This window comes from Gouania willdenowi, chromosome 15, assembly GCF_900634775.1.
Source record: "Gouania willdenowi chromosome 15, fGouWil2.1, whole genome shotgun sequence".
Taxonomy (NCBI): domain Eukaryota; kingdom Metazoa; phylum Chordata; class Actinopteri; order Blenniiformes; family Gobiesocidae; genus Gouania; species Gouania willdenowi.
Genome location: NC_041058.1, coordinates 32744452 through 32757902, shown reverse-complemented (window position 1 = coordinate 32757902; position 13451 = coordinate 32744452). Strand labels below are relative to the sequence as shown.

General features: G+C 39.1%; 1 protein-coding gene and 1 long non-coding RNA gene across 4 annotated transcripts in view; one reads left to right on the top strand and one right to left on the bottom strand.

Moving 5' to 3' along the window:
- The window catches only part of LOC114476649 (uncharacterized), a 319238-nt gene that overhangs the window by 222696 nt on the left and 83091 nt on the right, over positions 1–13451 (bottom strand). The window lies entirely within an intron of this gene.
- Positions 1–13451, top strand: part of thada (THADA armadillo repeat containing) — a 208496-nt gene that overhangs the window by 115409 nt on the left and 79636 nt on the right. For all 3 annotated transcript variants that reach the window (XM_028468449.1, XM_028468451.1, XM_028468452.1), the window contains one exon: positions 10644–10812. In XM_028468449.1, coding sequence (XP_028324250.1) covers positions 10644–10812 — 169 coding nt within the window. The remainder of the gene's footprint in view (positions 1–10643; positions 10813–13451) is intronic.

Genomic DNA, 13451 nt, shown 5'->3' with positions numbered 1-13451 from the left:
TGGCCAATCTTCAGCATTTTACAAAAGAACAAAGGTGATATTCAGAGTGTGATAATGTTAGTTTATTAGGTCAAATTTTAGTCAAATCAATTTGGGATCTTCTTAAACTCTGTTACAATATTACGTCAGAGCACATTTCCCAGCAATGCAACATATTGTGCAAAGATAATCGTTGATGACATTAATAATACTTGTGAATGAAATCATTAATTGGTGTTCATACATACTTTTATACCTGCATAGTGCTGTACATCCTACACCGAACAAAAATATAAACACCACTTTTGTTTTTGTTTCTATTTTTCATGAGCTGAACACAAAGATCTAAAACATTTTCAATTTACACAAATAACCTATTTTCTCTCAAATAATGTGTATAATAAATAAATAAGTCTGTGTTAGTGAGCACTTCTCTTTTGCAGAGATAATCCATCCACCTCACAGGTGTGGCTTATCAAGATCTGATTAGACAGCATGATTATTGCACAGGTGTGCCTCAGGTTGGCCACAATAAAAGGCCACTCTGAAAGGTGCATTTTTGCTTTATTGGGGGAGACTGGGGGGGATCAGAAAACCAGTCATTATCTGGTGTGACCACCATTTGCCTCACACAGTGCACTCAGTGGGTGTGCACTGTAGCTGTTCACACTCAACGTTCTGGAAGCCAAAATACGGCACTTAAGGGCGCTTCCATCTTGTAAATTTGAAGTCATTTGGAGTCTGCGCAGTAGGGTCCAGTGGGAGGAGCCCTGGTAACACGCCCTGCTCATTTAGCGTACTGCCCTGATGACTTACGCAGCCCAGCTACGCCAAGAAAATAAGTATCTTCCTCGTCTGGAAATTCTACCAACGTCTTATTCAGATCATAGAGGTTAGTACAAAACCACTATATATTTACGTTCAAATATCTTGTTAAATGGCGTCTCGGGTTTTCTTCGGAGAAATGAACATTCAATCACGGGCAACAGCTCTGGTGGACATTCCTGCAGTCAGCATGCCAATTACATAATCCCTCAGAACTACTGTGTGATTAAACGGAATATTTTCAGAGTGGCCTTTTATTGTGGCCAGCCTGAGGCACACCTGAGCAATAATCCTGTTGTCTATTCAGCATCTGAATATGCCACACCTGTGAGGTGGATGGATTATCTCTGTAAAGAAGTGCTCACTAACACAGATTAAGACAGATATGTGAACAATATTTGTGAGAAATAGGTTATTTGTGTTTATAGAAAATGTTTTAGATCTTTGCGATCAGCTCATGAAAAATGGGAGTAAAAAAAGTGTTGCGTTTATATTTTTGTTCAGTATATCTTTGTTTTCCTGCATTTACATCACAAGGTTCTGCAAATCATCTCTAAGCTTACTATCTTCATAACAGTTTTAAACTGTGAATTCTAGCATGAAGGACTTGAAATTCATCTTGGGAACATGGATATTCAGAATCAGCACATCAAAATTAGTCTATTATTTTTAATTCATCGTCTCCAGCAGCTTTAAATAATTTATTGGACTGAATCAATGTCTTTGACTGATTTTACCAATAAGTAATCAAGCTAAGTCACGGTGCTATTTGCTTGCAGCTCTGTCTTATGAAGTTCCATTTTTCGGAGGTTAAGCCAGACCTGGACTGTCAGAATGGTATGCCATAATCTTCTTCACCCAAATGAAGCCCACATGTTGGTTAAATTTAGAGCAACTCAAGCTCCTCCCCCTCCTCCATCAAGCAGCTTAGCTTAGCCCAAGCATGTGTGAATGTGCATGATGATTGTAAGCACCTACCAACCTCCCCAATTCCCCCCCTACTTCCTCGCCCTCCTCTATCTGATCTGATCTGCCCTAAAGGAGTAAATACTGCTTTGCTGGAAGGGTTGGCAGAGCATTGCATCATACTGCATTTACTATCTCCTCTTGCCTGATCACTGTGTGCCTCACTCCTGTGATAATGATGACAACAAAGATGGAAGGTCCTGTGGACACATGGTTTATTGACTTGTAATTCATTTCTGCCTCCAACTGACCTTTTGATATCTTTATGTAGTCAGTCCACTAATCTCCCAAAGCATTTGTCTTTCCTCTCATTTTTCTCATTCCTCTGCCCTATTGCTAAACTCTGTAGGATTTGTGATGCTGATTTATATTCTGTGATATCCACAGCAGGCCTTTCTGCTCACTCTGATAATTCGTTTCCTTTCTCTTCCTGTTCTCTCTCCATGACTTATCATTCTTTTTTTTTTTTTTTTTTGAAAGGGCATGATGATGCCATTAACTAACCCAACACTTTAGAGCAAAAGCTGTTCAATTGCTTCCATATTGGTTCTTTCTTAGTTATCTTTAGTTGATCATTATAGACTGTCCATTGTCCATTCCCAAATGATGTCATCGGATCATTTCAATCTTGACAAAGTAAAGCACAATTTGGATAGATTAAAGTAGGACTGACCAAACTTGGACACATAATACAGCAGACTTTTATGGTATAGATATCTATGTACTCCAACATTACTAGTTGTAGAGAATGACTTATTTGATTTTTTACAGAACTGCAACTGAGTTTGGACAGCCCTGGGTTAGAATCTGTTCTTTTTTACCAAATGTGGGTTTTTCTCTGATGTTTTTCCGCTGTTTGCAACATTGGTTGGATCTGTTTTGTGGTTCTAATGCTAGACCCCTTACTCGCAGGATTGTGGTGTTTTGTCAGTTTTGTTGATTGTGTTAAGATTAGTGCCATAATACTCAAAACACATCTAGGTCTCAAGACCACATTTTGAAGGTCTGGGTCTTGTCTCGTCTCGGACTGGCCGGACTGTGGTTTTTCCTTTAAGACCAGTAGAGACCAGCACTGATCTGGTCTACGTCAACTTCATTAATGTGATGTTGTGTTATTGTCAGAAAGTGTTTCTCACAGTTTTTATTTATTCACATAATCATTATTGTTAACCCCTATAGACTGCAGAAGGCTGTGAACAAATGTCACTCTAGTCTTCATGATAGCATTACTGAAAAGCAAAGTGAAAAGGATCTATAGATCATGTCCTCTGCTAGCAGTTGTGTTTTTGTTCAAATCTCCATTTTGGTAGACACAAGTCAGATGTAAGCCTGGCGATATGCCACAGCCACTCCCTTACTTTTTAAAAGAAAGTATGGTAATGCCACCGTTTCTGCTCACGTTTCCGGTTTGAAAGAAACCGAGCCAATCAGAGCCGTACAGAAAGAACGTCATTTCTCCTGCACCAAGCACTGTCAAAACAAACATGGCGCTCACCACAGAGAAGACGTTCAGAGCTGGTGCTTTGCTCTGTTTTAAAAGACCTGGATATATTGTTGAAACCACAACAAAAATTACAGGCTTTAAAACTGTAAGTCTGTCCCATACTACACGCCACTGTACCTCTGCTGGCTCCGTTTAGGGAAAAAGATATACGCTTGTCATGCTGTTGTCGTTGTCCACTCTTCTTTTCAGTGGTTACTCTGCTGAGTAACCACTTCATGATCTGAGGTGAGTTTCTTTAATGTCTCAGCTTTATTTACTAGTCCCTCATTCAGTATACAATTACAAACATGACAAACAGCCTCATGTGACGCTACAGACTCTACATAGAGGTTTACTGCTGCAAACACACACAGCTCAACAACCTGCTTCTACATATGTGAAACACCAACAGTGTTTCTCACTCTGAGGTTCTACAACCTCAGTGCACATTCCCGTGACACAGGAAGTGTCTGTTCCTTGTTTACACGGAGACGGAGAGGGAAGCGTTTTAAAAAACTTCCACTTTGAAACTCATTTTTAAAAAGTTTCTTTTTCAAGCACCAAAACATTGTTGCCTTGTAAACTGACAGACAAAACATAACAAAACAGGGCCGAAGAAACTCCAACTTCTCCACTTGAGGCAAGAACTGTCCTCCATCCACAAGGAGGCAAACCACCTGTTTCCATTCAAGAACCGGCTACACTCTGTCTGAACCGTTATTGGTCCAAACATGTTGCTGCTCTTATTGGGTTTCCATAGTCCCCAGTGCTCAGTACCTGTCTGAGTGGAAGGATTAGAAACTATTGACAGTGATGAGCAGCTACCACTGATGTATGCACTTTGATGGATGGTGTTGCATACTTTGGGAACACAAAAACACAAAGGAAGAGCTCCTTTTTGGTTTATACAAAGTCAAACATTTCAACACATTTTAATTGCTGTACAAAATGTCCAGCTGAATGTTTTTGCCTGTAGGCGATTACAGAAATGATAGTAAACATAAATATCTGAGTGAAGGCTCAGATAAGCTCCAATCCCACACAGATGTAAATAGTAACATGTCCATGATTGTGTTTACATTACGTTGGCTGTGTGCCTGAGCGGACATGTGCAGATATGAGCGATCGCTGCACCATTGGCCTTCATACCAGCACTTCTTAGACTGCATTGGGTTGACAGCGGAATAAACACGTCACTGCCATAAATCCTTAATCTGTAAAACCCAAGAAGTGGATCCTCACGTCACCTCCCCCTCCCCCTCATCACATTCTTCACTGTCTGATTTTGATACTCTGCATATTTAAAGATCACATGCAGCAGTTTTTGGGAAATAAACATGTTTTCCCACTTTGCTAAATGAGGCCCAGATGAGCGTCGTCTCTGCCAGTGGAAGAGTTTGTCAGCTGACCCCTGTGGGGACACCCCTGTTTCTAAAATTACACCCTTCCAAAGGGTCATTTCCTTTAGTAAAAAGCTCTCAATGGGGCAAATTAGCACAGATAGTTCACATATGGACACCAAATGGTGGACGGAATAAGGAGGAAAGTGAGGCTAGGAAATGGGCTTGTTAATTAAATGTGCCTGTCCTTTGTTCAGATACATTTATATGCGCAGGTAGTGCTTAGGCATGCTATTGCCCAACTTAAACACAAAAGCTCTAATTGTTTGTTGCTCTTAAAACTCTAAAAATATTCCATATTTCTTATTTCACACAAAAGGCAGTTATGATCATTCCTTCCCTTCTTTCATTTCATTTCCCTTCACTCTGCTAGTGATGGATAGATGTCTCATTAATCTCTGGAACGTTTTGGCGAACTTCCCGTTGGGGAGATGAGATTCTAAGTCTTTAGGAACGTGTGAGGTCAGACTGGCTCCCAACATAGACATCTCATGTCCTCTTTTGACTTTTGCTCAGCCATGAAATAAATGTTTGTAGTTGGGTGTTCTTGCATGTGACTGTATTTACATATCTGTAAACGATAGAGGGCATGAGGACAGGCCAGCGTCTGGGGTTCTTCTTTTTAAATACTGTTAGTACAATGTCTCATGTTGCTAGCTCTGTAGCATGAACCATTGTAGCAACATCTGGACCTGTACAAGAGCGTTATTCATATAAAATATCTATACGTTTTTTCTTTTTTTCCCCTGTTGATGTTTTTTGAATGATATTTTAAAAAAGGTTGTTTTTTTTCATTTTTATGAACAATACTTTTAAGTGGTACCAACTTCTTTGTTGTATCCAATAGTGATAATACTGCAAAGCCTGCATGTCGAACTTGTTTTAATTCAGGGGTCTAGTACAGAGATACAATATTCAAGCAAGAAATTAGATATCCATTTAAATTCCTTGATTTTGGGATCATTTTTTTGTGTAATTTGGAGATATACTTTTCATTTGGTTGTGAGAAATTGCTGGGAATCAGAAAATTTGAGAGACTGCAGTCATATGATATAATATTATAATAATAATGATAATACTTCTGTATATAGCACTTGTTTAAAACAAGCTTACAAAGTGTTTAACAGAAAGTAAAGACAATAAAGAGACGAGGATGAGGAAATATTGTAAATAAATAAAAATGGGAAATCTTAAGAAAAGAGAACATATGATAATATAGATAAATTAAAGCAAAATTAAATAAAACAAACTAAAACTAAAACATCAACCAATAATGAGAATTAAAATGTGATGGGATGTAAAATAAAATAAAAATGTGTCTTTAAAAGAGATTTAAATGAGGATAAACAACGAGCAGATCCTGAGGGACACACTGGTTGCTCTAAAGCAGGAGTTCTCAACCTTGGGGTTGAGACCCCATTTGGGGTCACGAGACACTGGGAAGGGGTCGGCAGATGCCTTTAAGAAACTAAGAATATCTTTTTAACAATTTGAGCCCATGTTGAGCCCAGGGCGACCGTGGCTCAGGTGGTAGTGGGTCGTCTTCTGATCGTACCTGACTATGTGTCGAAGTGTCCGACCCAGTGGTCGACTAGCGCCTTGCATGGCAGTCCTGTCCCACTGGTGTGTGAACGTGAGAGTGATTGGGTGAATGAGCTGATATGTAAAGCGCTTTGAGACTGCTTCAGTGTGGTGATAAAGCGCTATATAAAATCAAGTTCATTTACCATTTACCAAGTCCATGTTTGCTTATTTTTACCCTTTTTCTGCAACTACACCAAACTTGACATATTTTAACCATATTTTTGCTCCTTTTAATGCATTTTTGCCACTTCTCCATCAAATTTCAATGCCTTTTATGCACATTTGTACATTTGTCCAAGCCATTTTTACCCCCTATAAACCCTTTCCACCACTTCCCCACCTAATGTCATGTATGTTGACCCATTATTGTATTTTTTAACCTATTTTCACCATATTTCAAGCTTATTTTTTGCCAATTTACCCACATTCATGATTTGTCATGCCCATTATTGTTTCTACTTTTTTCCTCAACTTTTATGCTAATATTGACACCTTGAACTCTTTTTTACCACTTTTTTGGTTTTTTTTGCAACTAATTTGCAACTTTTAACCAATTTCTGTGGTTTATAAAATCATGACAAAGACAATTGTTGGTCACTTTCTACACTATTAATGACAAGTTGTCATGACAAAGCTTTCCCAAGAATGCCAACTTTGTCCAACATGGTCATAATTTAGCAAATGACCCTTAATGATGGCCTTCATGACACATTATTAATGCTAATGACAGGTGTCATGTCATAATAATGACAGCGTAATGTCAGCCTTATGTACCCCTTTCAGATAAAGGGTTACCCAGAAAAGTCCTTCTTTAAAATTTGTGCTGTGGACGTTTGCGGACAGAATGAAACTGTCTATTTTTACTTCTTGCAAAGAAGTGATTTTGCATTAGAGATCATTCCATCAGTGGCTGCTAATTCCACATTAGCTGAACAGCATGAGTTCCATGACAGCTGGTGGTTCCCCTGGTATCTGCAGACTCTATCCAGCTTTCTTCCGTCTATCTCAGCCTTCCTGCAGTTATCTCTCCCAGGTCTTGGTCGTGTCCTTCATTCGTGTCAGCTGTGGTTTTGTTATGACACGAGAGAATCAAAGGCTAAATTTAGCTACTCTCAGGGTGACTGGCCACGTTCAGCATCAACGCTGTAAATAACTGCCAAAGAGAAACATTGTGAAGGCTGTGAGAAATACTGAGATGTATTATAACTGAATGTTGGTCACTATCGTTACAGATTTCTGTTCTTAATGTCAGCACGTCTTCAGATATGGACTAAATGTAACCATCTGGGGCGCTGTGGCTTTGTAGTGCTCCAAAGATTTAAAGAAGAAATATTTGGATCAGACTTTCAGAAGAGAGGATGTGGACGCTGGTGAAAACGTTTATTATCTGTGTGTTTCTTTAAAGCTGCTGGAGACGATAGTTTTTTGTTTTTTTAATCAGATAAAGTCATGGTGTCGGCCTCAAAGACCAATGTAAAGGGTTAAAATGTTGCTTAACTGTTTGTTTTGATCTCCACTGTAAACACTTGTTTTACTTACATTGTCATAATAATATTGTTCTTTGTATTATGGGATGAGGAGGGTTGTAAAGCAGTGGTTCTCAACCTTTTCAGCCTGCGCCTTCAAAATAAAGGTCTCAAAGAGCGGGGACCCCCACTGTAGCTAAAGGTGGTTGAACACAGACATGAACATTATAGAACAGTCATGTGGAGACAGGACCATCTATAAGGGGGAATAAAGGGGAGAGATTTTTGGGGTCCATCCATAAAGTCAGTAAAATGATGGTCCATTGTTCTATGAATCTGTGATAACCACATTTATTTATTCATCTGAATAATATCCACTGTTATCCAGGAAGGTTTATTAGTATTTGCTTCATATTATATAGTCATCTTAAAGATGTTAATCCTTGTTTTAAATTTTTTAATATTGGTTAAAAGTGACCAAAAAGGTGGTGAAATGGGATTTTAAAAAACACAGCAATTGTTTAAAAGTTGCAAATTACAGTGGGCAAAAACGCACAGAAAAAGTGATTAAAAAAACCCCCCATTTTACCTGAATGTGGTGGACATGAACGTTCAAAAACAGTCATGTGGAGACAGTAGAAACATTTAGTTTAAACTGGAAAATAATGGGCATGACAAATCATGAATGTGGTTAAATTGTCAAAAATAAGCATGAATTATGGTAAAAAGAGGTTAAAAGTGACAGTGGTGGAAATGTCTTGAAAGTGAAAACAATTTACAGAAAAGGCATTGAAATTTGACGAAGTGGCAGAAATGAGAGTAATGTAGCAAAAATGCATTAAAATGAGCAAAAATATGGTGAGAAAAAGTGATGAAAATAGGTTAAAATATGGCAAGTTTGGTGTAGTTGCAGAAAAAGGCTAATAAAAAGCAAAAATGGGCTCAAGTTGTTCAAAAAAACGTTCCTAGTTTCATGAAGGCATCTGGCGACCCCCTCCTAGTGTTTCGCAACCCCAAACGGGGTCCTGACCCCAAGGTTGACAATCCCTGCTGTAGACTAAAGCAATGAAGTGCGATTCATTTTTACTGCGTTTCTTCTCCAGACATGGAGGACTGTGATTGGCTGGACTCCTTTTGTGTTTGTTCCCAGTATTCCCAGTGACGTCGCCTCAGTCTGAGAGACATTCAGTTACTGCTGCAGTCAGATATTTCTGTGTAAACCCTAAAATAAACATCCACCATTGTTTTGTTTAGACTTTCAGTGAAAACACCAGAAATATGTTGGAAAGTCACTTTGTCAGAGTTTTTGGGACAAAGCAAGAAATCACAATAAGAATGAATTAAAAACACTTCAATGTATCAGTTTACAGGACTCCACATCCCACAATGCAATGCACCAAACTTTTCTGACACTGTCGATAAAGGAGTGTTTACAGTGGAGATGAAAACCTTTTACAGCTTTCTCTGAGCATATAATCTTTATAAACACTGTCTTCATCTATTAAAAAGTTGTCATCTCCAGTATTCTGACAAACTATCAAGATTCATTTAAAAGTTTAAATAATATTCAGATTTTTTTAAAAGGCGTAACACCTGAAGGGTTTTAAGTGAGTGTCGTGTATATTTTTACCTGTAATTTCAATTTTAAAGCTTTGTATTTTCCACTAATTGTGGGTGTCGGCTCAACTCTACGGGTTTTAATGCATTCTGGTTCTGCTGAAAAGGCCTTTTAGGTTCTTTTCTAAACGTATCTAATGGTCTTTCTCTTGTTGGAAATGTTTTTATGGTTGCCTGGAGATGACTTGTATTTGCTACTGATTAAATAAAGCAGAATATGAATTAAACTGAAATTGAAATCAGAAATTTTAGAGATGCTTTGCTGAACATTGAGCATTAAAAACACTGTTACCGTTCTAAAATATGTGATTGCACAGTTTAGTTTTAAAACTAAATCGATCACTTTTTGTTGAGATCTTTGAACACACGTTGAAACTATCGATTTTTTTTTTTTTCTCACACTCTCTTTATTAAGGAGAATTGTTACTATTCCTTCTTTACGTTTATATTTTTTCCTTTGTTGTAGTCACAATTGCTGTAAAGTGGCGCTCAGTGATCAGTGTTCTCGACGACACTGTTGAGCGTAGCCCCTCCCCCCCAACGCCGTGGCTTTCATTCCCTAAGCAGTGATGTCTTCTTTTCTGTAGTTTTTCCCTTTTTAATCACTACCGTCGTAATAATTGATGCACACGCGTGTCCATAATAGTCTAAATATTACTGAAGGTCCCACAAAATACCTAAATTAAATTTAAAAAGCACGTTTTTTAATCAAATGTTATTTCTTGTCTGTGAGTATTTATTAGTGGAGGACCTATACCAAACATGAGTAACTAACTACATTCATCATGACCTTTACCAATTCAACAAATAACTTTTTACTTCACAAAATTTGGCTGAAAACATGGGCTGTGGATAACAGGTGGCGCTAAAACGTAAATCATTGATTTGTGTGAGTAAATGTAGTAGACGTCAGCCCGTTACAGACCATCACTGGAAAAAAAAAAGTCATTGCCTAATTTAGGTTTTAAAAGTCGCCAACTTTCTGAATCAAACCAGTTATTGGTCATCATACCTGAATGTAGGGATTGTCAACATCATAATGAGGCTTTAGATCAAAGTAATGATAGTTAATGGTGATAATATGCACCGTCATTACAGTATTACGTATTTCAGAGGTAAAAAACAATAATCTTAGTAGTAATGAAAAACAACCTGTGACCTGTGCTAATGATGGCTAAACTTCCTCCATCCACTGAAACATGCACGATATAACCAACACTTAGGCTAACGACTGTGAGCTAATGGCTGTAAATGGTAACAATAACAAAGTGTGGTTTGGATTTGTTCCCACAGCAATATTAACGCTGCTTCCTGTGTGTTTAGATGTGCTCGCTGTGCCGTGTACCGCACCAGAGAAATGGCGGCGCGGGCACTCGTCCCCTTCGTGCTGGTCACACAGCTTTCGTCCACCGTGCACTCATTACTGCTGCAGCTGCCTTCAGAACCAGGACACCACGTCCAGCAGAACCACGTCCATGGGACTCTGCTGCAGGTCTGCTGCCGCCTCACACATCTGCATCAACACTGTCAACACGTGCTGAGTCAGCACTGTCCGACCTTCCCCGCTTTTAACCTGACTTTGATCCTCTTGGAAACGCATAAACTTAATAAGGGTCACACTCTATTTGTGATCGTTGCTGCTCTCTCAAAGATTATGTGACTGTGGAACAACTTAGATTTCACATCTGTCAACAGGATTAAAATACACCGCATGAAAAAGTCACACACTCAAACTGGAGTTCAGCTTGACAACTTAATGGTGACGCAGGTTTGCCTGATGTAATAAGGGTTGGTTGTCGCACATTATTTCTGACAAACTTTAGTTTAGTCACCCAGGACAACATTAAATCAGAATTCCTTTATTAATCTCAGGGGGAAATTGCTTATGTTACAGCCTCAGAAAAAAATCACAAATAAAATAAAACGTTTGACAAAGACAAAAGAAAGAATAAACAATACGTGTATAATTAAGTAAAAGACTGTTAAAAAATAGGGATCAGATGCACACACATTACAGGTAGTAGAAAATAAAGTAGGATAGATAATACTATTATTATTATTAATAAATATACAAATTATACACAAATATGATACAGATATTTACAACAATCAAGCTGTGAAGTTACAGTGATGGTTTATACAGTTTGATCACCACAGGCTGGAATGATATCCTGTGGCGTTCTGTGGATCACCGTGGTTGGATCAGCCTGGTGCTGAAGGTTCTAAAGGTTCTAAAGGTGCTGAAGGTGCTTCTGTGACTGACCAGCACATCATGGAGTGGGTGGGACTCATTGACCAAGATGGATTTCACTTTGGACAGGCTCCTCCTCTCTGTCACCACTGTCAGAGTCCAGTTTAATCCCCACAACGTCTCTGGCCTTGAGTCTGTTGGCGTCTGCGACCCTCAGTCTGCTCCCCCAGCAAACACCAGCGTAGAGCATCACACTTGCCACCACGGACTCATAAAACATCCTCAACATTTTTCTGCAGATGTTGAAGGACCTCAGCCGTCTCAGAAAATAGAGGCGGCTTTGGTCGTTCCTGTAGAGGGAGTCAGTGTTCCTCCCCCAGTTCAGTTTATTGTCAATCACCACTCCCAGGTATTTGTACTTCGATGCAGTATTTAAGTTTTTTTGGGCGTCATTTGGTCAAAAATCCATATTCATCTTTGATCATATTGTAATTAAAGTGTTCTAAGTAGACAGTGAAATCCAGCAGCGTGATACTGGATTCCAGCCATTCAGACATCGTTTTACAAACACAGTGCTCCATGAGCTGTTTCAGGCATTACTAATGGCTGCCCGACTAAAGTCCATGCATGTTCACGTCCTCTGTAGTAAAGTACAATGTAAAGTACATTCCAGCAGGAGAAGTCTCCATCGTGACGGTTAAAAATAATAATATATTTAATTTTATATATCGCTTTTCATAGCACTTTACATTGATGTGCATTATTCTTTGACTCCAGACACAGTGGTGGTAAGCTACTATTGTAGCCACAGCTGCCCTGGAGCATTCTGACAGAGGCGAGACCCTCTGACCACCACCACACACATCACTCACACACCACATTCATGTAGCAATGTGGGTAAAGTGTCTTGACCAAGGACATAACCACAATGAATTGGATAGAGCGAGATTTGAACCCCCAACCCATATTTGATGACCCACTCTACCACTGAGCTACGGTCACCCTAGAACACGGCAAAGCAAGAGGAAAAAGGAAAGATGGACGTGGTGAATAACAGTCTGAAAGCACAAACACAGTCGGGTGGACCACTATGAGTTCGTGTGGATCCCTGTTGACGGTGCAGGGTCTGACACACACACTGGCTTCAGAGGGAGAGTGAGAACAGATGGGATACATCTCATGTAAACATAAGAGAAGCTTTTCCAAGGTGGAGAGAATGTACTCACTCTTAATTCATTTTACAGTCTGGATACAGAGTGATGGTTGTCAATCTGTTGAGATCACAGCTGCCTGTGTGAGCTCTCTAGTGGAGGTGGAGGAAATGACGGCAGTAACTACAGGGTGATGTGTGCTCTCATGTCAGAGTCTGTAAAACATCAGAAATCCTTCCAATAACAAGTCCCTACATGAAAAAGTCTCTCAGAGCTCCACAGTTGTGCGTGTTCACCAGGATACTAGTAAGAAACCCGGGGGTTGTTTCTGTACAACTCTCACCATTCTACATACTGCAGCTTTAATAGTCATTCATAAAGGCCTTTCAGAATGTACATTTTGTGTTTTCCGTCCATTTGGATTTTTGTTTGGAAAAATAAAGTATATAGTGTGCAATTGTTTATCAAAGTTTTTGAGTAATAGTGATGTGCGGATGCAGGCTCACATATTAACTCATTCAGTGCCGGCCATTCTCAGATTTTCTACCCCCCTCAGTACCAGCCGTTTATGGCCATTTTGACTGATTTTAAAGACCCACAGAATATTTTCTATGATGACTATCTGAAATCTGACACCATATTCTGAAAGATTGAAGCCTCTACTTTCATGAAAAAAATGTTTCTGGCTCGTTAAGTTCTTTTGTAATCAGCTGTTGAATAGAGCAAGTTTTACACAAATCTTCAGTTTCAGAGCAAAAAGCTGAGAAAAAAGCCTTCTAAAAAAACCCT